The following is a 26924-nucleotide window of genomic DNA, read 5'->3' as shown; positions in this document are numbered from 1 at the left end:
ACTATTGATATCCATCAAAGCTGCTTTTTCATAGGAAATACATCTTATGCGTTCGTATGTGTAAGTTTTGTTTTTACTATTTTGCCCCTTACCACCACCATATTTTACACACTCAAATATTTATCGTTTTAGCCTAATTAAATTAGGCTCATTCGTCTGTCATCACGCGGTTTTTGCTATAATTGCTGTTGTTGTTCTTGAACCGTAAGCGGTGGTGCTATATAAATTTCAGTGCCCCATGGCGTGCGCATTCAAAACGCAACGGTATTTTCGCGCAAGTGGCAGCAGACAGCCGCTAAGTGGCTGAAGTGACAGTATAGCAAAAAAATGTTTTTTTTTTTATATTTTGTAGTAAATAACGCGTGCAAATAGTTAGCTGTCGCTTACCGTTGTGCGCGAATCGCGCAGCACTCCAACAGAACGGAAAAACCGCATAACAAAAAACGTTGTCTAAACGGCCACAGCTGTCCACGCGGAAGTGTCACGGAAGTGTTGTTTGTGGTATTGAGTTGTTGTTGTTATTATTGCTGATGTGCGCTTGTGGAAGTGTTGTTTGAAGGCTTTGCTTTTAATGTGGCGTTTTTGTGAATAAGTTGACGCAAGCAATTGTTGTGACTTCAAATAAGAAAAAAAGTAATAAAAAAAAAATAATACGAATTTGCAATATTGTATGTACAGTTGAAAGAATTTCAAAAATTAAGCTGAAAGCAATTGAAAATATTGAGTTTTTTTGAAAAGCGTGGTAAAAAGCTATACGTGATAGAAAGGTAATGAAAAGTAATGGACTTCGAAGTTGCGATGTGAAACAAAATTTGTTCAACGTGTTTAAAGAAATGAATTTATTATAAACATAACGAATGCGAAAGATACGAAAAAATAAAAACACAGTTAAACTTTTGATATATAATTTGATTAGTGGATGTGCTCGAATTTTTTAGTGGCATTTAGTTCTAAATAAAAAAAAATATTTGTTCCAGGCGAATATTAAGGGAAACAGGAAGGGTTAAAGAAGTACTTAAACAATATGAAGATAAAAAATTCATTTGTTAGTTTATCACCACTTCGACCTATTTTATGTAAAACTTAAAAATTTCACTCAATTAATTGCAAATTTGAAAAATTGTCGCAAGAAAATTAATAAATTGCCATAAAAAATAATTAAAAAATAACAAAAAAATACGATCACAAATATTCAGTTCTGTTCAGAGAAAAGTCACCAAAATTGTTAAATGCTTTAGTGGATTCAATGGCTGATTTTTTTTTTTGAGGTTTGGTTCTGTACCGCGAATGAAAACCTACCCATAATTCCAGGAATGCCGCCTAAAATTGAGAAAAATTTAAATACCATCACCATTTGGCTTTTGCATCTCCTATTTTATTCATAATGTTTAGCTTATAGTACCAAGTGAGAGAGGCCTCGCTAATTAAAAAAAAATCCGTACAGCCTATACATTTGCAACGATTGAGCCGAGTGGGAACATTTTTTTTTAATTTTTAATTTTCAAAATATTTTTGGAGCATACAATAGAAAAGAATTTTCTAAAACGTATTTCTGCACAATATCCATAAAATTTTAAAATTTTTAGTATAAATGAATGATTTAGAAAAGCACGTACGATTGAGTTTTTTGAAAACTACGAAAAAAAAATTTTCTCACTCATTCCGCATCTTTTAAGTCTAGTACGGTATATTAAAGGAGGGTCGAATTTTTAAATTAATGAAAAACTAGCATATTTGGTCCAACTCAATGCCAAGATCTCTGACTGCGTCAAATCAGTTGCATTAATCAAAAAGCTAAAAACACTGTATTGTAGAGGAAGAAATTCTCTATATAATTGCAGTGGGAAGTACTACGCTTCAACTTATCACTTTCGCATAATAAATTGGTAATTTCAATGATCTTTTTTGTATGAAATATAAGCAGGAAATAAAGTTACTCATACGCCACGGCGATTGGTCAAACTTTAACAGGGAACATAGATGATTCAACTGTCATAGGCGATTATTTGAATCAAAAGTTGAACGAAAGTCGTCAGCTGACCAACTCTATTGGAGGCGATTAGGGAAAGGGCATTTAACCGCTGCATTCAATTAATAGTTGCCAGTGAAATCGCCTCATGTAAATTCCCCATAAGGAAAACCATATCAATTGATTATACGAAAGTGATTAGCGTAGTACCTCCCACTGCTAATATATAGATAATTTATTTTTCTGTTTCTATATTTTTTGATTAATGCATTTGATTAGATACAGCCAGAATTCTTAAACTATGTTATTCCATTTTCGGACAAAACTTAACACTTGCGGAATGAGTGACACTTTTTTAGAAAAAATTTTCTAGAAAGATGATCAAAACGTGTTTTGGGCAATCAATATTTTATGTTAACAAGTAACTTTATATATATTATAAGTTAACAAGTAACTTTATATATATTATATGTTAACAAGTAACTTAAAACAAAACGTAAACAAAATTAGTTAGGGACCTCTGAGGTACAGCCTTTCTTTTAAAAAATTATAGAAATCGGTTAATGTGGTCAAAAGTTATGTTATTGTATACAAATATAAAAATTTTGTAGGAATTTTATAGAAATTTTTTCCATTTTATTTTGCAAAAGTGTTTTGAAAATGAAAAAAGCCAAATAAATGCTTCCAATCAGTACATTTTCCATAAATTTATGAGCATTTAAAAAATAAAAGTTTTTATTTTCAAAAATCGATTAAAAAATTTAAAATATTTTTAATTTCCAAATCCAATCGGCCCATGGTTTGTAAAATTTTGGGTATCTAAAAAGGAGCTTTTTTTCAAAAATCGATATCTCGGAAAAGGCTTAAAAAACAATTTAAATTTAAATTTTTTAAAATTTTTTTATAAAAACAAAATTCATTCAACAGCAAAAACCACAAGGATGCGTTTTTTTAATTTCCTGTAGAACTTGGAAAAGGGCAAGAAATTTTCCTAGAAATTTTCTAATTTTCAATTCGCTTCCTTAGCAGTTGGGCAGTTTTGTAGCCCATTAAATTTTAACATAATAAAGTGTAAGTTTCATGTCGCTAAAAACTACAATTAATTTTTGAGAACTTTTACTAAGGGGGTTTCGCGTACATTTTTTTATAAAAAAAGATTGCTTGCTTGCCTTATTTTGAAGGAATTTTTTCTAAGAAATTGAATTAAAAAATTGAAAATTTCTTTAAAAGTTTCTTGGTATGCGTGTATTTTTCCGAGTTTTGTATGAAAAAAAAAAATGAATTCTTGTGGTTTTTGCTGTTGAATTAACCATATTTTTTTATATAAAATTGCGAAAACGTCAGGGTATGCACACTTTTTATGCTGACTGTGTGCGCAAATGTATTAAGATTTCGATCTCGCATTTATGGACGCGCTTTTAAATGGCTTTCTAATTTTCTTAAGACAAGTATTTTTAAAACTGTTCCTGAATTCTACAAGTCAAATATTCGTGACGCTCTTTTGTCTCTGTATAGTCCTCCTTTGTTTTTATTGTAATGTAAGCATAAGCATAGGAAAAACGAAAATGAAAATAGTGCCAGAACGTTTGGAGAAATTCCAAACTTTTATGCGCGCAAAAATGCAACAGGTGAGTTGAACAACAGGTGACTAAGTGCTTCATGGATTGTAAAAGCTTTAAGTGTGTAGGGTTGCTTTGTATAAAATTAGCTTAAATTGAATATCGATGAGCTTATTTTGCTTGTGCCGATATTTCATATTTCAAAAGAGCACTATGGACATCGCTCTGTACATATGTTTGTATGTCTACGGGCTTTCAAATATAGATATCTGTTATTTGTCATGTGTAATGTTGACAATCTTTCACCCACAACTGCAATTTAAAACAAAAATATTAAGCCATTCAAGTCTTAAAAAAAAATAAGTGGTGAATAAAGATAAAATGATTTAATTAAACAAAAGCCACTAAAGCTTCCTTTCCTTTTATTTTTATTTGTGCAATAGAAGCTATAAAAATCAGAATGTCACTAAAAATATTGTACTCGCAAAATAGTGTTTGTATTAATCCCACAGCAGTCATTGTGGCGGGACGGTTTGAAGCAAGCGACAACAAAAAGCTCAAACAAGCAAATTGAACAATAAAAAAGTAAATAGGCGTCTGCATTTATGTTTGAGTAGCGGCACTTTGCAAAGCTGTGTGTTTTCTATTTTTTATATTTTTGAGTTTTTATTCAAATTCACTCCTCACGCCTGTTGCTGCAATATTTCGCTTGCCTTCTAAATGTTTTTTTTGCTCCATGCAAACATAGTGGCATTTGTTTTATTTTCACAAAGTAAAAAAGTAAAATACTTTCACAGTTATTTTCCACTAAGCTGCATAAATACATAAATAAGCAAATCAGTTTGTAAGCTCATACAGACGTAGCAATGATAGCAACAATGTAAAAATGGAAGATCAAATAAATACGAATAGTTTGACGAATAAAAAAAAGTTCTTTTGAAAATGAATAAAAATGTTAACCAGTAAACTACAACAATAAAACATGGCTCAGCAGGAACTTTTTGTTATGTGCCTAAGCGTAGTGGGCGGTAGCAATACGAAAAAGAAAAGGGTAACATAAAAGTACACCTAAAAATGACAAAACTTTTACATTCAATTTAATTTTTTTCGCGATTAACAAACTTAGTTTATGGATTGTACAACAAAAGCCACTGAAGTACTAAGCGGTTGGTTGACGGCACACTTTCAGGCTGACAAAAATATTACATAAATAAAATAAAATGAATAAATAGGATTACATACATACAGTATATAAAAAAATGAAGTGAAGAGCCTACTACGACAGCCGAAAAAAGGTTGATAAACCAGTTTAGCTGCGGGAAGATTTTATTCAGAAAATATGTACGCTATTATGACTTTTTATGACCAAAATTGAGCTGAGTAAAAAAAATTATCCTTTTGGCAAAAATATGAAAAAATTATATGCAGTGACATAAGGAAATTGAACAAAAGGATACGACAGGCTAGCATATATGTAATACTTCTATATTGGCAGTAAGCTAACTTCTCAATGTGTAAGCATTCCGAAATCAAAGCGAGACAGTCTAGTACCATTTTTGTCAATGTATTGTGTACTTGAGTGCCGTTTTTGTATATGTGTTGTGTACATGTTTATTTATAAACGTATGTGTTCCTTTTCTGTCGTAGGTGTTTATTGATATCTCTGTACTGTAGTATTTTCGGGCGGTACTAGCTCTTACTGCCAATATAGGAGTATTACATTAAATTAAAAACACGAACAAAATTAAATAAAATTGCTTGTAAAATTGAATAAAGTTAAGTAAAATGTCCAGAACCAAAACTTCGAATGTAAGACAGGAAAGTGTCAGTTTCTCGGCAGTGAAAGGATGCCTACAGGGAGTGCTGATCTCTGAGCATGGAAAATTGCTGAGATGATTCCATTTAATCTTCCTCTTGACGGCTTACTAATCTTAACGCGTGAATACCAATCGCAAAATGGCCTGAGCCCCCATCATAAGCGAAAGCTGAGGCCCATTTACCCCCTTCCCCCCTTGTGAACTGGAATTCTACCGGTTTGCGTTTCAGCCCAACTAGTTCACGTTCCAACCTTTTTCAATGTTAGCGACTGGTATTTTTAACATTGCGATGTCCTACGAGATGTCAATTGTCAGGCTATGCATCAGCATCTACTAGTATAAGTACTAGTAGCATTATACCAGTTGATGAGATAGTCTGCCAAATCATGCCCCGTGAAAAGCATAAGTGTGCCTTTTTGCTCGCGACGCTCCTGCAGTCACAATGGCCGACAGAGCAAAGCAGTGGTGAGCCTGAGGTCCCAGGTTCAAATCTTGGCACAGGGAGAGTTTTTTTATTTTATATTTTTTATTTTATTTTTATTTTTTATAAATTTATTTTTTTGTTTAGGCTGTTTATTGTAATTTTTAAATTTAATAAAAAAAAATATTTTTGTTTAATTTTTTTGTTTTTATAGCACAAGCATTTCTTCCTAAGTGTTTTTTTGCAATGCAATTAGATTATCAAATTTGTTATTTATTTATAAATTGAATAAATTATTTTTACTTACATTTATTTAGCTTTAAAAATCTTAACCACCTCCAAGCGGCCTCGAACCTGCAATTTCAGAACCAGAACCAGTAGTCTTCACGTGACGCCACAGCCGACATTTGTAAGAAAAGCAATTATAATTGCGTTTTATTTTTGGCTTTGGCAATTCAAAGGCAGATGTCGCTGATCGCCTAAGTTCTTCGAAATTGTCGAACTGGTAGGCACATACTACTTAACGAACAAGTATTTTTTCTAACTGGTTTGGCTTTTCACTGCAGGGATTTCTACGAAAAATTAAATTTATTCCCATATAAAATACATACAAAACTTTAAGCGCTTTGAGCGAACTGAAAATATTTTTTGATTTTAAAATAAAAAACTGGGGTATATTTTTTCGATATCGAAAATTCTACGGCTCACCCCCTACTTCACGACTTCACTTCTTTGGGACCACCCTAGTATGCATACACATGTATACGTATATTTAGTTTCTGCTCGTTCCATTTCAATAAATTCATATGTATGTATATGTGCATAAAACTGCTGGTATCATCGCACTATCATCGTCGGCTTTATGAAAAGCATTCATTTTTTATGGCTTAAATTTTGTTTTGTTTTCCCAATTCCCGCCGGTGCAGCTTTACATACTCAGTTACTCGAAAGTTCTGCAGCGGCGAGTCAGTGTGGGTTAGAAGGCAAAGGCAAAAGTTGTGTGTTTTTGTTTTGCGAATGAATCTCATTTACATGTTTGCCTGCCTTTACTTGGCTTTGTGTTTTTGGCCATGAAATCGTTTTTGCTCAGGCGTTGACATATTTTATTTATGTCTGCTGTGGAATTTAAGGTGTGACAACTATGCTTTTTCAAAAAAGGACAATACATGCATAGCTCATGAACTTTGTTATGAATTCATGGCATAAGCATAGCTGAGCGCTGGCAAATACTTATGGTATGGTGTATTACTTGAGTTCATAAATATGTTGAATGTGTGCAGAAATAGTTGAAAGAGCAATGGTGAAAAGCGTTTTGCGGAATTTGGCTTTAGGTTTGTAGAAGTGAATTTGAGAGTGTTGAAAAAACTTGTAAATATGTACTTAGTTAGTTATTTGAACTTTTAGATAAATACAGGTGTTTCTTTGAGTTCGTTAAAAATTTCGATTACAGATCTCGATGATTATTCGTATATTATTATTTTGTAGATTTCGATAACGATACAAATTTCAATTATTTTCCTGCCGTGATAAATGACTATTTAATGTCGATAAATTTATCGGTAGTTATTTCTATAATTTTGCCCACTGCGATATCTATAATAATATCCATTATTTTGTTTACAAAATTCCATAATTATGTATCGATAAGTTATCGATTAATATGTGTATAATGATATTTATAAAACCTTGTGTACAAATGCCCATATATTCTCAACAAACACTTTTAGAATTTAATTTGATGAAAGCTCCTAACCATTATCTCAACTTCGTAAAAAAGATTAGGAAAAATTCGAAATCGCAGGGGCGCTTAGAATACCATATTGGAACAGACCTCTAGCACATTTCTAATTTTGAGCAAGAAATGCCGTTAAGCTTTTACTAATGCTGTAGGCAAAACTAAAATTCAAGGTTTGCTTGTTATTTCTAGGCTTGCAATTTTTTACGTAGTTTGTTTCTTCTTCGAGTGTATCAAAATTTTCTTCGAATTTTTTCAATGCTGTTCGGTTTATTTGCGTTTTATCTTTTCAGGTTTTTTCGCGAATTTTTTGTACATTGTGGATTTTCATAAATCTGGATTTTTGCTGCTTTTCTGCGGCAGTTGCCAATGTAATTTGAGTTTTATTTTTCCGACCTCTTTCTTATATCTCTTTTTGGAGTTTTTGGTAGTTATCGGGGCTTTCTGTCGTAACTATTCTTGATTTTTGGGACTTTTCGTTATATAGTGTAAGCCCGATAGAAAGAACCGAAGTGTCTACCAAAATGCTGTACATAACGAACTAAGGAATACTGAATATGTTGAATTAAGAATCCCGCTTTGAAAAAAAAACGAAACCATACTTATAACGAATTAAAATAAAGTATTGCATTTTGATTGATATTCTATAAATATAACAAAACTATGTACATAACTTATACATGTATGGCCAAGCATTTGTTCATTCCCTTCAACTTCAGTATATCAAGGTTTTACTGGAATTTTAGGAACTTTCAGGACTTTCCAGGAATTTTTAGGTCTAAAAATACTTAAAGAATTACTTTTGTTTATAAATACCTAATAAATAAATAAAAAAAGACCGACAATCTCGCCAGTTTTTCATGACTTTTTGGGAATTTCCAGAGGACTTTCAGCCTCAACAACATCTTTTCAAGACCATTTCCAGTTTTTCGAAACTTTTCGGTATTAGTTTTTGAGTTTTCAGGATTTTTGGGGAAATTTCAGGCGTTAAAGCAATAAGTCCTCACAACAAAAAAAAATTTATCATTTTGCATTTTTTACCTTTTATGCGTTTATTTTTAAAATTGTCGAATATTTGGCAGACTCTAAATTTTTCAGGAATTAAATTTTTTTAGAAGCTTTCAGTATTTGGTGGCAAATTTCTCGTTCAAAATTACATTTACGTTTTAACTGTGCCTTTTGAATGCTTGAGAATATATAAAAAATAAATTGTTTTTTTTTTCAGTACTTTTCTGAACCTATTCGATCCTTCTTCAGGTTATTCGTGTTAAATTTTTAGAAATATTTTAGAATGTTTCGACACGTTTTTGGTTTTTAGTATTTTTCTTAAGTGTTCCAGAATCATAAGTACTTTTTCCGACCAATCCCAATTTCCGGAACTTTTTGATGTTTTGCCAGGAGCTTGACGACTTTTCCGGGACTTGCAGGGTTAAAAGTAGGCACACTTAACTAACTTGTTATGAATACATGAACAACTTTAAATAATGATTTACTTTTGCTTTAAAAATAAATATTACAAACAGTAATTAATTTCTCTTGTTAAAAAGTACAACATGAGATGAATAAAAAAAGACATGATAAAAACACAGTAACGTAAAACCGTTCTCTCATGGCCGACGATGATTTTTTTTTGAAGTTTGCCAACATTTAAAAGTCATATAAAATTGAGAGTAAAAAAAAAGAATTGTTTAAAGTTCTTGTTGCTTGAGATTGGAAATGAGAATGTGCGTAAAATTTTAAAATTAAATTGCTTGCAAACGTCAAGAATTTGAGAATTTCCTCTCAGCGGTTCTACTTTCCTCTTTTTTTTTATCATGAAAAATGCTACGAATACGGAATGGCAATTATGAAGAACAAATAACGTCAAAATTTTTTCCACAGTGTATTGAAATTTTCCTAATTTGGTATCAAGTTGATTTAAATTATTTGAAAAATCTTTACCATTACTCTGGTCTTTAAAGATCTAAGTACAGTAAAATTTAATGGCTTGTATTTTTTTGGAACATTTTAACCCGCTATTATTAATAGTGTGGGTCATTTCGACCCTTGTTTTTTTTTAGTAGTTGAAATTTCGCCCCATTCTTGTTGACTCATTAATCTGAAATTTGGTACGCGTTCTTAGTTCCTATGGCAATACAATTGCATGTATTCCATGTCAATCTACATAAATCCAAGATGGCCATCGCCAGCACTAAATGGCAATATGGCTTTCAAATGAAAGGGTTTGACTAGTAGAGTACAGTATACCATCAAAAAATTCAACTTCCAAAATGGCTGACCCCAAAAAAAGTGTTTCTTATCCCCTCAATATGGGTGCAATGCATTTAAAAAAACAACCCTTTATACCAAATAGCGGCCCAAACAAAATGGTTGATCATAGAGTTTAGACAGTCAATGCATTATCGGATATCTCGAAAACTGAGGGAGCAGATTACGTTCAAACAGATAAATGGACAAGTTAAATGAACTCAGCGCAACATTTTGTTACTTTCAAGCATCGGGCCAAAATTATTATACCATTTCATGTTCATGAAAAGTATAAAAAAATGGACCCTAACTGACTAGATTATTGGTAACTGTACTTTCATACGAGATTTTTTAAGTAATTTAGATCTACTTCAGACCAAATTCAACACACTGTAGAAACATTTTTTTATGTTTAGGGCCAAAAAAAATATTCAGAGCTCTTCCTCTTTCGTAGTTGCTAAATGTAATGTTTTATTTTTTTATTTTATTTTTTTTTGGCTCTCAAGCACTTTACTTAGATCTGCCCGAATTTTTCCCGACGAATACATTAGCAATAACTATTAAACAAAGCATTGAATGCTGCACACTTTTACCGTTAAAGAAAGGACACGTCCTTGTGACAGTAAAAAAGTTTAGTCAATCTTTTGAATAAACGACTGAGCTGAAAAGCTGATTGAAATATTTTGGCAAAAGTTTATGTAAACAGATTTTAAATAAAACTTTTTATAAGTTGTGTAGAAAAAACAGGCACCGAGTATTATTCTGGTCTTGTATGCAAAACAATTAACCAGCTAAGCAAGTTTTTTGCTTAGCAACATTAGCTTTCAGGAGCAAAATATTTTGTGGCTTCTCTATTTTCGCCAACTAAAAATAAACGTTTTTACATGCATACATATACATGCGTGCAAGTACATACATTTCTACCATGTATGCATATACGTACGTACAAAGTATTCTAAAGCTTTCAAACTTTTCATCTATCAGTTGCCAATAATCAGCAAAATATTTACATACACATGTTCGTAGCTATGAATTTATGTATGTGAACTAACTGAAACAAACATGTGTACAAAAGTTTAGTTTTAAACAAGTTGATAATTGAAAATGAGCGTTAGGCAATGAAGGACAAGCAAGCATATTCGGCCTTATCCTGAATTTCCCCTGAAAATAACGGGTGATTTTTTTGAGGTTAGGATTTTCATGCATTAGTATTTGACAGATCACGTGGGATTTCAGACATGGTGTCAAAGAGAAAGATGCTCAGTATGCTTTGACATTTCATCATGAATAGACTTACTAACGAGCAACGCTTGCAAATCATTGAATTTTATTACCAAAATCAGTGTTCGTTATTATTTACGTCCGATTTATGGTCTACATAATCGACCAAGTGAGCAAACAATTAATGCGATTGTGACCAAGTTTCGCACTCAGTTTACTTTATTGGACATTAAACCAACCACACGAATGCGTACAGTGCGTACAGAAGAGAATATTGCGTCTGTTTCTGAGAGTGTTGCTGAAGACCGTGAAATGTCGATTCGTCGCCGTTCGCAGCAATTGGGTTTGCGAAACACATTTCGAACCGAACACTGATTTTGGTAATAAAATTCAATGATTTGCAAGCGTTGCTCGTTAGTAAGTCTATTCATGATGAAATGTCAAAGCATACTGAGCATCTTTCTCTTTGACACCATGTCTGAAATCCCACGTGATCTGTCAAATACTAATGCATGAAAATCCTAACCTCAAAAAAATCACCCGTTACATTCATACGCAAAAAGAGAAGTGAACGATTTCGGGCGAATATGAAGCTCAGGCTTAATAAAAACATACAAATAGAATTAGCTACAGTGAAATTTCTCCAGCATTCCAAGGAAGGTATAAAGTTCGTTATAAAATTAAATAAATTGTAAAATATCCGTAGTTTAAATCAAAACAATTCCTTCGAGACTATTAGAAAATATTAAAAACTGTAAAAACAATTATTGAATAGATATAAATAGTCTAAATATAAATGGAAATAAATAAATACATCTATAAATTGCATTAAGGAATTGCGTGATAACTTGGATACCTGAAGATTCTTCAAGATTTTCAGTAATACTTCTGTGTTTGTTATTTTTTAAAGAACAGTGCATTCAAATAGTATGAACAAGTGACATTTTTTTACCAATTCCAAAATTCAGTTTGGGATTTTAATGAAATCATTTATATAAATAGTACATATGTTTACTTTGAATGTACCAAAATGAGTCAGCAGAAAAATTTGGGCGTTCAAAAAAAGCCATCAATGGGTGTAAGTGAAGTATTAATTTATATTAAGAAATACTTAATATTGTAGTATTTAGTACAAAAGTTATAGCATCTAGAAACTTATATTTTCTTAGCAGTAGACATTTTTACTAACTATAGTGTAAAAATACAAATAAAAAAATTGTTATTTATTTAGCAACTGGTAATAATAGCTATTTAATAAATGCAACAAAAACAAAGTATAATACTAAGGTAGCTTGAAATGTATTGAATACAATTGCAAAAGTAGCGATTAAGGAAATAAGCATACTTATACTACGTTTATACGCATGCATAAGTCGCTTTAATTCATTTCGCCGCGATTCAAAACATATGTATAAACTGGATTTCAATTCGCTTTGAAAGAGCGAAGTGTTTTGGTTCACACTCCATTTCAAATCGGTAGTTTATTTCTCCAGACAGTTAGAAAGAGTGTATAAACACCGCTCTCACTCAAAGCGAATTGGAGGTTAGGCGTTTCCGCTCAAATTCCAAATAATCGCATCAGTATTTAAAAGCTGATTAATAATAATTGTTCTTTTTCTTTGCCACGATTTTATAATGCCGAATAAAACTAGATTTTTATCACTTTCCATTACGTTAACTTATAAAATGTCTAATGAAAACAGCTGATTTTGTTTGCTTTTGAAGACGGTTACTTTGATGCCGATATAAAGCCGTAAGTATAAACACTAGAGCGAAATGTGTACGGTGTCAATGCGCTTTCAATTAAGTCGATTATTCTGTGCGTATAAACGTAGTATTATTTTTCACTCTAAAATCGCGCGAAGAATCAATAAGAAGTTAAATATGAACATTAAATTAATTAAATATTAGTGCATTCTCAGTATAATTACACTACCCAACAATATTGAAAAAAGTCAAAAAACTTGGAATGCCACATAGCACATTTTGTGGGCCTGGTCGAGTATTGAAAAAAGCATAGTTGAAATTTCAAATATACCATAAAAATCTTGACCAATGCAATTGTTGCAGTAATTTGTACAGTTTTCACAAGTTTGGAAAAGTTTTCATCCATTTTTATTTCCAGGAAATCTAAACATATGCATGTATAGAAAAAATATTTCATTATAATGATAATTTTCAAATCAAAATGAAAACTGACGGAAGCCGTCGTGCGCCGCAATTGTGCTTCCCCTGACGGATTTCACTGCGGCAACTGTACAGATGTTCTCTTACTGCCGACTGCTTAGCCGTCGTCCGCTGTATTTCTGGGTAGAGCTTTATACGAGAAAATTCAATTATTTTTTATTAACAAAAGTTAAATTTTAAATCATCCCCAAAAAATTTTTCATTTTAACTTCTTAACCCCGTCCTTTGGGCATCAAGAAATCCTTAAATAAATGTACGATATCTTGAATACTAGCATTCGGTTTATTCCAACTTTTTCCTTATTCCTACTTTTAGAACATCTTGAACTGATTGTTGAAAATCCTCACGACTCCTGTCCTCCCAATCTTTAGCTAAAATGAATTTGAATAAATTTGGCAAACGACGCAACCTGGTTAGCTTAGAGAGGGAAAAGTAAAAGTCGCAAATACAAAATGTCACATTTTCTCACGAACGGTATATTTCCGAAGAAGTAATCGTACCGGCGCGATATAAATTAATCAGTTTAGTTACAGTTGGGTTTGAACTGTCAAAGCAAGGGTTATTTTATTTAAATTTTAAACAATTCTAATAATAATAAGAGTTATTATCTTCCAACATGGATACACATATTTGTATTTTTTCTTCATTTTTCAGTTGAAACTTGGCTAGGAAATTAACTTCCTTAAGATTACACGGCACTACACAATAAAGAAAATTGTATGAACTTTTAAGTGACCTGGTACAGGTCGTAGAGTTGGCCAAGTAATTCACTAAACTGCTTTCAAAATTTTTCTAGCATACACAAAATCTCAACTTATTTCTGGAAAACTATTTATGCATGACTTCCGGCACTGAACAATTTTTAGTTCGGGTATTTTTTAACCAATTTTAAGCTTTATATGGCTGATATCGCTGAAAGAAGTGTACTTCGTCCCCTGAAATGCAAAAAGACGTAACAAACATCTTCGCTGAAGTACAAAAAGGCGTAACTAGTAAAAAATTCAAAATTTAATTTTTGATTGGTATGATGGATTTCATCGAATTACAACTCCCACATCATTTTATGAAAAAAGTATTAGTTACGAATTTTTCCATTTCAGTTACGATGTTGTTACGTCTCTTTGCATTTTAGGTAACGATTTGTATTATTTAAAGAAACAATAAACTTTGTGAAAATAATGTAAATATGGAAAATTTTTGAAATAAATCTGAAATTAAAAAAAAATAAATTATTTTTTTTCCAGTTATAGGAAATTTTTTATTAAAATTTCAAAAGCAATAGTCTAGCAATAGTCTATTTTAGTCATTACTTCGAAAATAATGTTTAATTCGGAGTAAAACTAGGCACCATTCATTAAAATCAATCAGAAAATTACGAAGTTATAATATTTTTTATAAAAAGACAAACTCAATTTTTTCTGTACCTTTGTTTTTGAAACCTCAAAATTAACCCAATCTAATTGATAAAAATGTTCTCTGAAGTATTATGGAAGACATTTTTAAAAATCTTTTGAAAATTCCTAACTTCCGAAATTATCTATTTATTTTTATAAATGGTACTCAGTTTTACTCAGACTGAAACATTTTTTTCGGAGTTATAACAATAATAATAATTGGTGTAAATTTTAGAATTATTCCTAAAATTTTCCACATATATTTGAATAGTACAAAACAAATAAATATAAAAACTTAAAATTAAGTAAAGACTAACCGAGCTAAAAATTGTTTAGTCCGGGAGTAAAACTGAGTTTTTTAAGAATATGTGGAGAGCTTGAGGGTGTGGGTGGAGGAGGAGTCTGGAGTATAAAGTGCTTATTTACAATACAGTTTTAAAACCGATATGGACCTATGGATGTGAGTTATGGGGAAACGCGAGCAGCAGCAACATCGAAATCCTTCGTCGTGCGCAATTTAAAATCCTTCGAACAATCACCGGAGCACCTTGGTATATGCGAAATGAGAACATTCACCGCGACTTGAGAATACCAGAAGTACGAACCGAAATAGAACAATGGAAGACGAAATATGTATCGAAGCTTTTAGCGCACCCAAATCATTTAGCAAGATCTTTATTGCGTGTCGACAGGACCTCAAGACTACGTAGGAATGACTTACCAGCCCAGTCGTAATCTTTTCTTAGGGCCAGTTAAGAAAATACTCATCCCAACTAGGGGATGTAAATTAAGTGAATAGATTAAGATTCGAAAACTTATTGTTAGGCTCTTAGGCAAGGCAGATTCAATAAAAAAAAAAATTTAAAAAAAAAAAAAAAACTTGAGGGTGTTATAAAAGTTTTAACATAGTTTCGTGAATTACTCGACCAGCCCTCCGAGTTGTGCTAGGTCACTTAAAAAGATTATGATCAGTGCAACACCGCGTTATTTGTAAAAAATTAATGTGAATACCGGTTCATCAGCTCTTGAAATTGGAGGCATGTTTTATAGAATATAATGCAGGTTCCGGAAATAATATAATTCGTTATTCTCGCAAAATTTCGCAAATATTTGTAATTTTTGGTATTCTTAATTTTCGAGTTTCAGCTTCTTGGAAAAAAAAGATCCAAAACCTGTCAGATTGGCGTGTCGTTACTTAAATTTTCGCCAAAAATTTTTTTATAAAATTTTTTGATTTTACTCATTTGTTTTTTGCTCGGCTAACTTGGAATTTTTCATATACTTATCAGCATACAACTACTTATATAGATGGTATTTATGGAATTTTCTTATGTAATTGGAACTAAAAATCATATTTTGGCTTTTTAGTACGGCTTTTTTCTCCCTCGGAGTTCCCTCCGTGAATTTTTTTGCATCCAGTGGTGACAAACACGTTTTGTTTTGTTGATTTTTCATCTTTCCTCATCCTGCCCTTATGTGTATAATTATTTAAGAAAAGTCGTATGGCTAATGTGCATATTCATCCAACACTCATTAGCGAAATTCATATATGATTTTTTGAATTTTTTTGGTGATTTATATTAAATAATTGTTTTCACAAGAAAAACTTTGTATAATGAAAAAGGCTAAACATTCCACTTCCTTCTTATGTTCAAGTCTTAATTTACTTTGAATAAACAGTCCTATGTTGAGACAACTTATTTCACAATACTTATCCCATACCTTCCATACAAGTAGCTAAATCAGCGTAAATAAGGAAAAAGAGCTTACCTCATTTTACACCTGTGCTACATGGGAGCATCTCCTTTAAGCCAAATCACTTTTATTGTTTGGCGCCCTGCTGTTAACACAGAAGCTGTAAAGCCTCCTTTTAAAATATCATCAAGCGCATTGAGATACGTAATCATAATCCGCCCGTCTTTCAGAATATTTACAACACTTCATTGTATTGGGTTTTATTTTTTTTGACTGTAAGAAATTTCGATTTCCACTTACAGATAAGTATACCAAGACCAATCTGTATATATGTAAATATGTACATTCAAGTAAATGTATGCAATTCTTTGTTTTCATTTGTATGTATATACATTTGTTAAAGGCTTGTTTGTATTTTCTTTGCATTTATAAATAAAAAAACAGCCTTAACTTTATTACACTGTCATTTCTGTGCTCAACCTACTTTATTTTCTTTCTCATTTCCTGCAACGAAAAATTCGCGAATCACTTCAATTTCGTCTACAAAAATATACCTGGGTTACTCGTACGCCATGTACGCTGATGCAGGTGCCAGCGCATGGCTTGCCGACTGGCGCGCGTAAAGGCTGCTTACCTTTGGGATTACCACAACCGCTGCTATTGGAGGAGAAGAAATTCCTGTTGGCGGTGGAACGCGGTGATATTGGCAATGTGCGCAGGTAAGTGTGTGAGTTAATATGCCTAAAGACTTGTGTATCGCATACACTCTTCGAAAGAGGCACAACTCAAAAATCAGTTGCGGAAATATAACTGCTTGTGGATCGTACAGATTCAAGGCAATTAACAAAAAAACATTTATAAAGTAATTTTCGAGTAATAGAACATAATTATGAAAAGAAAATTATTTGCATTTATTGGAGATAAATATAACGAATGGATTTGTAAAAAAAAAAATGAAATTAATTTGTTTGAGTTGCGCCTCTTTTGAAGAGTGTGCCCGATATATGTACATATATGTATGTAAGTAAAAGTGCTGCAAGAAAATGCTGACAAAACTAAGCGCTGAAGTGCAAAGTATTTCGAGACGCATCGAAAACAAATTTGTGGCAAAACGGCTGTGCCGTTAACTTTTACTGCCAGTTTTTTTTTTGAAGGCACCCTGGTGTATGAGCGACTTAAAGTTCGCGTTTATTTTATTTTTTTTTGTTACAATTTGCTGTTCAATGTTCGCATTCCTTTTGACACTTACATATAACGGGTGATTTTTTAAGAGCTTGATAACTTTTTTTTTAAAAAAAACGCATAAAATTTGCAAAATCTCATCGGTTCTTTATTTGAAACGTTAGATTGGTCCATGACATTTACTTTTTGAAGATAATTTCATTTAAATGTTGACCGCGGCTGCGTCTTAGGTGGTCCATTCGGAAAGTCCAATTTTGGGCAACTTTTTCGAGCATTTCGGCCGNGTACTTAGTGAAATACAAATTTATCGTGCTTACATTTTTTAAACTATATTTGCGCCCATGGCGCTGATTTGCTTTGTTAAATGCCTTTCACTTTGCTTTTTTTGAGTTATCTTACATTGTGTTATAGCTGCAGCATTGTTGACAGGCAATTTACTTATGAAGAGCAGCAGTAACTGCAACCTCTTTTGATATTTAATAAACTCAGGTGTAAAGCTAATGAATGCTGCGGAGAGATAGTGAATTTTTGCGCGGTTCCTTGTATGCGCCAAAAGAATTTGTTCTGAGGGTGAAGAACACTTTGCTTCAGAAGCACTTCCTGTGCGAGTGTTTTTTCCAAAATTTTTTTTTTATAAATTTGGATTCTGAAGATAAATATACATACGTAATTTTGGTTTGAAATTTTTTTCACAAAACTTCTTTTATCAACCCTTGAATGACCTTCGAACTTCAATTCGTCCTGGGCTTATGAAATGAGTGAACATGTCTTTATTGGAAAACGAAAAAATATGATTTAATAGGTCGGGTATGCTCTACTTTTTGGGCGTATTACCCACTTCTGGTTTAGATATCAAAGAGATGGCTGAGACATTTGGGCAGATATATTGTCATTCACCCGTCCTTGGAATTAATCTTACACCTATTTCTCTATTTATTGAGCCCAACCCAGTCGAAATAACACGTAGATTACCGGTATAGGGAGGGTTAAAAATATGCTATCACAGCAGCAACCGAGGATTTATCTTTGACCAGAAAGAAATCTAAAAATTTCCTACTAATAGTGATACTTCTGCCATGAAAATGTTTTTTTTTTATAAAAATCATCTGCTATGCGAAGGCTGTGAAATGCCCCATAAATGTCGAATATTTTTACTCATAAATTTTAGCTTATTCCAAATGTGATATGAGCAGTAAACTTAGACGATTAGCTTAAATACCTCGTCTCTGGGACTACAAGAGCAAGCCTTGTCGCCTAAAAGATTAACTTTGCCTTATTTTCGCTCGTACTCTGGACTATTGTAATTGATGGATGAGGAACCTTTCATAATTTTTTTTTTGGACCTGTGTAATTGATCAAGCAAGCGCAGGAAGAAGGAAATAAATAAATTTATTGCTTCGTGTATTCAGTAAGCTGTAGGCGATATAATTAAAAAATTGAAGTGTGCATTCTACTTACAGCTACGATCGGCTCCTATGGATGTAAATTTAGAGTAAAAATTAAGGAAGAAATTAATGTATTAGTGCCACTATAGGGTAGATGAGGAATGGTTATAGAACTTTTACATACAAATTTTTTAAACAGGACATCAATAAAAAAACGTCTCACCAGCCGTGAAAGGACGAATAAAAGTGATGGGTGTCTTCAGCTCTAAGGGATTTAAGAATTATTACTATTTTGAGCGTTTTCGAAAGGCATCCCACCTGATGAACCCTGATTTCATATTTTTGATTAGCTCAAATGTCTTAATTTCATCTAGCGGCAAGCTCAGGAAAAGGGCAGATCCGACGAGTTTGGGTTGTAAGTGGCGCACCATGGCACCGATGATGGGATTCAAGGGGTGGGAGTTGGCGAAGTTATCGATTGATTCTCTATGAATAGCTTTTCTATTACAATATACTATATTTTGATTGTCGGTCTGGTTCAGCGGATGGTGTACGTATGTATTTTCATTCCCAATACAGTCAGTTATACATGCTTGAGTTTTTCCCGACAAAGTTCTTGTTTTAGTGTTCAAATCTTGTTAAGATCGGTTAACCCCAGTAACTTCCGGTTTCACCAAAGCAATTCAAGTGAAAAATTATTTCTTTTTTGTTAGTTTCCATATTAAATTCAAATAAACAAATAATAATTTTTCACTTAAATTAGTTTGATGAAAGTGGGTATAAATGTGAATTTTTTAAAAAAATTTTTTTTGCGCTAAGGTTCTGGTAAATGATGCGAATAATTCTGATGATAATAAGAATTTACTCTAAACCTCACCGGCATATTATTGATTCGAGGAAATATTCGTTTTCATGAGGTTGTATTCCTATTCTCATCGTTTGCCGGAGCCTTTACATGTAATCCAAAATACTTCGAACTTATTTTGTCTTATTGATTTCTTAATCAAATCTATACCTGTTGGTATTTTGGTCATAATTTCTGACTAATTATAGAGAAAATATATGTGAAATCAAACAGGTTCAGCCGGGTTTTTCTTAATTTGAAAATAAGCAACCGTTTTCTTCCAAATTGCCATTTCGAAACAGGCGAATAATTGAACACCCTAGTGTGAATGCAAACTAGTGGCTCAGCTTTCGAGATATCCGACTGAAAATTGGTAAGCGGGCGCCTTTTGAACTAATTAATTGTACCGGGTCTGCTGAGAAAAACGCTAAGACCGGTGCTCTACAAGGTAGTCAAGCACTATTTTACTTATTTGTATTTAATTTTTCGATACTTATAATAGGTAAATATTAAGTGTTGGTGGTTTTAAGACTTAGTCTAACACTAGCTAAAATGCCATGTGGCTTGTTAGCGCTTTTTTGCCTGTAAAAATTTAGCACGAACATTTAAGTAGTAGTTGCTCTGGTACCTTTCAGTCTAACATTTATATGCGCTAAATGCAAGTATCTATATATGTAGGTATATATATATATCTTTAAAAAAAATATTGCATATATGATGTGGGTAACCACTGCGTGACAATGGATAACCGACAACCAATGCGGAACCAGCTCATTGACAAATCCACAAAAATAAATGACTGTCAGGCTTCCGGCCATCATCAAGCATTACACATACAAACATATGTATCTGCTTCCATGGCGCAAGGAGTGATTGCGTAAGGAATTCTAATAAGCACTTATTTCCTCCAGTACCGTTAACAATGGACACTCACCAACAATTGGGCGCCTAAAAGTATGCCTGTTGCGTTTGTGCACATTAATTTCTCTTAGTTTTCCTACAGTGTCCCCTCTCAGCACTATTTGTAAGTGTATTTGCGGTATTCATTAACTTTGCACGCTTGCATGCCAAATGTAGTTGACATGCATGTTTCCGTATATACTTCCTATTATCTTGTCAGTCAGTTGGATGATTGTAGGCATGAAAAACCTCAGCTCTTGCATAAGCAATTGTCTCCTTTTAAATTTGTTCGGAAGTCTGCTCTTTGGTATCTTTTTGTCATGGAGCCTTTCCTTCCGTGTAGTTTACTTTCAGTCTCCTCACTGACTCATACCAACTTTATTTGCTTTCCTTCCACTTCCGACTTCCTGTAGCCCACTTTTTCATTTGTCTTCCTCTTCTTAGTTGCTCCATGACTTCAGTAGGCTTTGCTCAGGCAAATGTTTATCTTTTTGCAGCTGGTCCAGCTTGCTTGTTTTGTCATATTCATTTATGTGTTTTACCAGCAAGTTCTGCTGCGCTCAGGGCAGATTTCAAATGTTCTCCCTTAAAATGTGTGTTGTTTAGTTAGTAATGTGGCGGTAATTGTTATACTCTTTGCTCTGGTCACTCATACGCCCTGCTGTACCGAAGTGAGTTGTAACGTAAATTGTGAGGTGACATTTGAGTCGAAGGTCACTTATGTACATGTGTGAATACTGAAAGTTTGGTATGCTCTGAGTGGCTCTAAAAATGTAACTTACCTACAGACATAGACATTGATTTGTTTGCTTATAAAAATAAATATGGAAATGTGTGGAATAGCATGCAGTCCTGTGATCCCAATAGACTCGTAAAGTACTTGGCTGATATTTTCTTAACTCGGGCACATTTTTTATTGATATAATGGCAGAGACAAAATATTAGAATAATGGGATTTTAATGAAACCTTATTATAGTTCCCACTGCATAATAAAGAAACTGATTGAATAAGTTATTCAAAAAAAAGATTCCATAGAGTTGGTCAAAAAAATAATTAGTTAAATTTTAACCAGGCATTTTGTACTAAAATACAAAGGAAAAAGCAATAAAGAGCGAAAACTTGTACTTTTTGTTTGGTGCTGTAACTAACGAAGCAATTTTGGCAGAGTCGATTAAAGCACGCTTACAATTTTGAAAGAAAACGTAATAGCTCTTCGAAAAACTTGGAAAGTTCCACCAAATACAGATACAGCTACTTTAAATTTAATATTTCAAGCACTAGTGGGAAACTAAAAAAAAATTACTTTGATGCCTTGGCTTATTTTTAGCAGTTTCAACACTACACTTAAGGTGCAACTTTACATTTCAACAAATTATGTAACAAATATACACTCGTAAATAGTTTTGTAAGGGCCATTATATGTACAATACTTATGTATGTACGTACACACATTCATATATATACAAATGTGGCACGATTTACGTTCGAATGCCATTGCTAATTGTTTTGCCTGCCGGCGGCAATGTGTTGCTTCTGACAGCTTCAACTCTCGTTGTTTACGCGTCGAAAGTTGTCAGATGTACATCTTTGTTGGTCAGTTTGCCACAAAACATTTGTTGGTAGCTGTTATGCGCGAATGTGGTTGTTATGGCTTTTAATGCTTCGTTGCGCTTGCGAACTCAATTAGTGCTTACATGCGAATGATAAAATTTTTTTCGAATTAATTTTTTAAGACGGAACTTTATTGTGAATTTGGTAAAATATATAAAAGTTATAGTAAATTGAAATTTTTTTTAGAGTGTGTCCTGCAAATGATTTGGTGATTGAAAACTTTTAAATGGTTACATACGCAGGATATAGTTTTTAAATAAACAAATATACAGTGCAAATGAAGTTTCGCTATTTGGTTTGTATGCTAACTAAAGAGTTTAAATCGACGACTCAGTTTTAAATACAGTTTGTGACTTTTTCTGCATCTTTCAAGATTTGTTGTAATCTACATATTTTGCGAATCTTTAGCCATTTTTCGGGATTTTGTGTATCGGGTTTGTTATGTTTTTTTTTCTAACAAAGTATTTATTCAAAAGAAAGAAAGGTGATTAGATAAAACGAATTTTTATACCAAGAGCACTTTTCTCCCTTATGCAAGGAAGCGTAATCAGGGTTCGTTTTAATTTTTTTGTTGTTCTTTTTTTGGTGAGACGCGATTTTAACGATTTTCAACCTAATTAAGCAACACGTGCACTGAGAAAGAACCCGATTTTGAGTTGCTTAGCTTTTTCATAAGCAGACGCTGAAACGTCTATTTTCCGAAATTTTATAACACCAAAATGTATTTGATAATATGTTATCCTACATATGAATGTGTAGCAATTCAGCTCCAATAACCAATGCAGAATCGAGTTTATAGATTTTTTTGTAAATATCATTACAAGGGAGATAGTTGCGATTTCAGAAATTTTCAACGCATTGGTTAGTGAGAACTAAATCATTGTGTGTACCAAATAACTTGTCTAAAACCTCGTCTGGTCTCAAATGGCTCGGAGGGGTCTTTTCCAATTTGGACAGGTCTGAAAGTTGTGCTCAACGTCATTCTGCAATCCAAATTTAGACCTGACATCTTACAGGCAGCTCCTCTTCGTGCTATCAAAAGCAGCATTAAAATCAACAAAATGATGGTGTGGGTCGATTTGCATATCGAGTGTATTTTCAAGAATTTGCCGCGCTGTTAAAATCTGGTCAATGCTGGACTTATCATATAGTTGGGTCGTAAAGGGCTTCAGTCTTTCACACAGTATAATGGACAGGACCTTGTATGCAGTATTAGGAAGATTTATTCCGCGATAATTGAAGCAAACAGTGGGATTCTTGTGGATTGGGCAAAGCTCACTGAGATTCCAATATACGGTCATATATTCATCAGACCAAATTCTGCTTAATAGCTGGTACATGCACCCTACCAGCTCTTCGCCACCAGCTTTGAAGAGCTCAGCTGGTATAACGTCGGTTCCGGTGGCATTGTTGTTTTTAAGCCGCCCTATTGATGTTCTCACCTCGTCTTGGTCAAGTGAAGGAACTTTGTGGGCATTAGAAGGAAACTGCGATGGAATACATAAATCACACACTTTATCAAATCGCAAGTTGACACTTATGGCGCATTTATCACCGCTAAAAAAGTCCAAAATAGTCTGACCTTTCTAGCTAATAGAATCTATCTTATCTGGGTTCCTGGCTATAAGAATAAATATGGAAATTAACTGGCTAAGACCGGAGCATTTCTTGATGAATTTGAAGAAGATACAATAAAGTGTCAAGGCAAGTGTGCTTACAATCTGCACGCATTTGATCAACCTTGAAAGGAATATACGCCTTTTAGTGAACATGTAGCCAAAATTAAGCCTTCCGTACAACCCATGGTGCCGTAGCTGAAATCTAGAGAAATGTAAGGGTAGCGGTTCGCTATTGTCATTGCGAGTGGCCAGCATAGCGACGCATAAAGCTTGGTACACTAGGGAGTTTCTCCATTCAAAATCTTATGGAGATCTCCGAGTGTTGCGTTACCAACAAACAGAGATTTTTGGACAAATCCAAGAAACTGACTAATAATGAAAACAAATGATATCAGGGATCCCAGAGATAGCTTATCAAAATGGTGCTGTCAGCGCTAATTGGGTAAGTGCTTAAGCAACACATCTACTAACGAACGTTTCTGTTTCCTTTTCAACCCTCAATACCGCTTTCGAATAGCTCGCGTTGTGCTCAAACCACCGCCTTTCCTCTCTGCGATGGCTTTATGGGCCTCGCCGTCTAGCTGTTTCTGAGGGCCTGCTGAAATCTAGCGAGCTTCATATTTTCTACCATATGCATTTCTTTGCCTGTCCCTACCAAATTCTGCTTTATGATTTTTGAAGTGAAACTTCTTTAGCGGTAGTTGGTTGGTTGGGGGTAAATTGGCAAATTCAACGGAAATGATACAATAGAAATGGTGCAACTGAAATAATTGGTGCTGAAGCAAGTGCTTCTTGAGCGTATGTATGGAATTAATTTAACAAAAACTTGCTAATAAAAGGTTAGCGAATAACACTTAGAAAAAGACCGATACAAGAATGAAAGTAAAGGTGAGTACGTACATAGACAAAGAAAAGGATAAACAAGTAAGAAAGTCAAAGTTCGGGCGGAGCCGAACATTAAATACCCGGCGCAAGTATTAAATATATGTTTTCCACCTTTCCGAAAGCTACCGCTACATGATAAGCCGGGGTGTATACATTTTAAGTAAATTAGCGTCCTTAAATTTCGAAATATTGAAATTTCAAGCATATCTGAAATTTACCGTTATATGAAAAGCGGCCTCAATTTTAGTCCGATTTCAACAATTTTCAACGGTTTACTTTTATGTGGCAAGCACAATAACCATACCGAGTTTGGTACAAATTGGTAGAACGGTTACCGATATACATATATGTGATCATAAGTGGGCGGTGCCACGCCCATTTTCCAAAATTTTACCATAAACGTATTTCTTGGTAAAGAATTGTTGCAAGCATCAATTTTGAATAAATTAGCTTCAATATTTACTGATTTATCGAAGATTTTGTATTTCTCTAAATTACCGTTATATGGGATGTGGGCGTGGTTATTGTCCGATTTTAAAAATTTTCGGCCGTTTGGTATGCTGTACCAAGGCCAACAACTGTGCCAAGTTTGGAAGAAATTGGTGTAGCGGTTACCAAGATATACACATGTAACCATAAGTGGGCGTGGCTACGCCCATTTGCCAAAATTTTGTAATATTCTTATTTTTCGTCTAAAACTCATTGCAAATATCAATTTTGAGTGAATTATCTTCAGTAGTTACTAAAATATCGCAGTTTTCGTTTTTCTGAAAATTACCGTTATATGGGAGGTAGGCGTGGTTATTGTCCGATTTTTAAAATTTTCAGCCATTTAGTATGCTGTACTAAGGCCAACAACTGTGCCAAGTTTGGAAGAAATTGGTGCAGCGGTTACCAAGATATACACATGTAACCATAAGTGGGCGTGGCTACGCCCATTTGCCAAAATTTTATAATATTCTTATTTTTCGTCTAAAACTCATTGTAAATATCAATTTTGAGTGAATTATCTTCAGTAGTTACTAAAATATCGCAGTTTTCGTATTTCTGAAAATTACCGTTATATGGGAGGTAGGCGTGGTTATTGTCCGATTTTGCCCATTTTCAATACCATCCGTCCTACGCCCAAAAGAAGTTCACGTACCAAGTTTCGTTAAGATATCTCAATTTTTACTCGAGTTATCGTGTGCACAGACGGACAGACGGACGGACGGACGGACGGACGGACAGACAGTCACCGCTTAATCGATTTCTCTTTTCATTCTGATCATTTATGTATACATTTGTCTATATCTATCTCGATTCGTTTTGCCTGTTACAAACAACCGTTATGTGAACAAAGTTATAATACCCTTGTGCACAAGTGCGCTCGGGTATAAAAATGCAAAGGTAAAAATAGAAACAAAAACAAAGATGCGTAAAGATAAAGGCAAAAATGAAGACCAAGGTAAATTTAAACGTTTTACTTATATAAGGAAAAAGATGAAGGGGAATATGTAAATGAAGAAAATGATAAACATAAAAGTAAAACCAAAGATAAATATATAGAAAAAGATGAGGATGGGGATACCGATAAAAGTAAAAATGAAGATAGAGGAAGAAAGATTAAAGTAAAGGTAATTATAGAGAAAAGGATATAGATGGAGGCACTGAGACTCTATCTGGGAACTATTTTGAGATAATCGATATTTTTATCGGTTTTGTTATCGATATTTTTATCGATTTTGTTATCGAAATTGTTATCGGTATTGTTATAGATTCTGCTATCGATATTATGGGAACTTATCGATATATTAATCGATATTTTTATCGATTTTTCTATCGATGTTTTTATGATTTTGTTATAGATTATTTATCCACTTATCGATATAATAATCGATATTTTTATCGATTTTGTTATCGCAATTTTTATCGATTTTTGTTATTGATTTTGTTATCGATATTTTTATAGATTTTGTTATCGATTTTTTTCGATAATTATATCGAGTTTCTAATCGAATTTGCTACCAATATTACTATCGATTTTGCAATCGAAATTTATATCGAAGTTGTCATCGATTTTGTTATCGATATTTTAATCGGCTTTGTGATCGATATTTTGTTGGATGTTACTATCGATTTTATTGCCGATAGAATATAAAGATAAACAAGTAAGAAAGTCTAAGTTCGGGCGGAGCCGAACATTAAATACCCGGCGCAAGTATTAAATATATGTTTTCCACCTTTCCGAAAGCTACCGCTACATGATAAGC

General features: G+C 33.3%; 1 protein-coding gene across 8 annotated transcripts in view; it reads left to right on the top strand.

The window, feature by feature from the left end:
- Positions 1 to 263: 263 nt before the first annotated feature.
- trpl (transient receptor potential-like) overlaps positions 264 to 26924 on the top strand; it is a 58704-nt gene continuing 32043 nt past the window's right edge. Inside the window, exons 1-3 of one of the 8 annotated variants that reach the window (XM_017612783.1) lie at positions 264 to 501; positions 11880 to 12047; positions 16834 to 16964. In XM_017612783.1, the coding sequence (XP_017468272.1) occupies positions 12000 to 12047; positions 16834 to 16964 (179 nt within the window). In that variant the 5' untranslated portion in view covers positions 264 to 501; positions 11880 to 11999. Of the gene's footprint in view, positions 768 to 3494; positions 3598 to 11675; positions 12048 to 16833; positions 16965 to 26924 lie in introns of those variants that run through there. The other 7 variants (XM_017612757.1, XM_017612767.1, XM_017612745.1 and 4 more) reach the window with 7 other exon arrangements.

Source organism: Rhagoletis zephyria, unplaced genomic scaffold (genome assembly GCF_001687245.7).
Source record: "Rhagoletis zephyria isolate East Lansing unplaced genomic scaffold, Rhagoletis_zephyria_1.1 Rzeph_scaffold_00016, whole genome shotgun sequence".
Classification (NCBI taxonomy): Eukaryota; Metazoa; Arthropoda; class Insecta; order Diptera; family Tephritidae; genus Rhagoletis; species Rhagoletis zephyria.
This window is presented reverse-complemented; position numbering and strand designations above follow the sequence as displayed.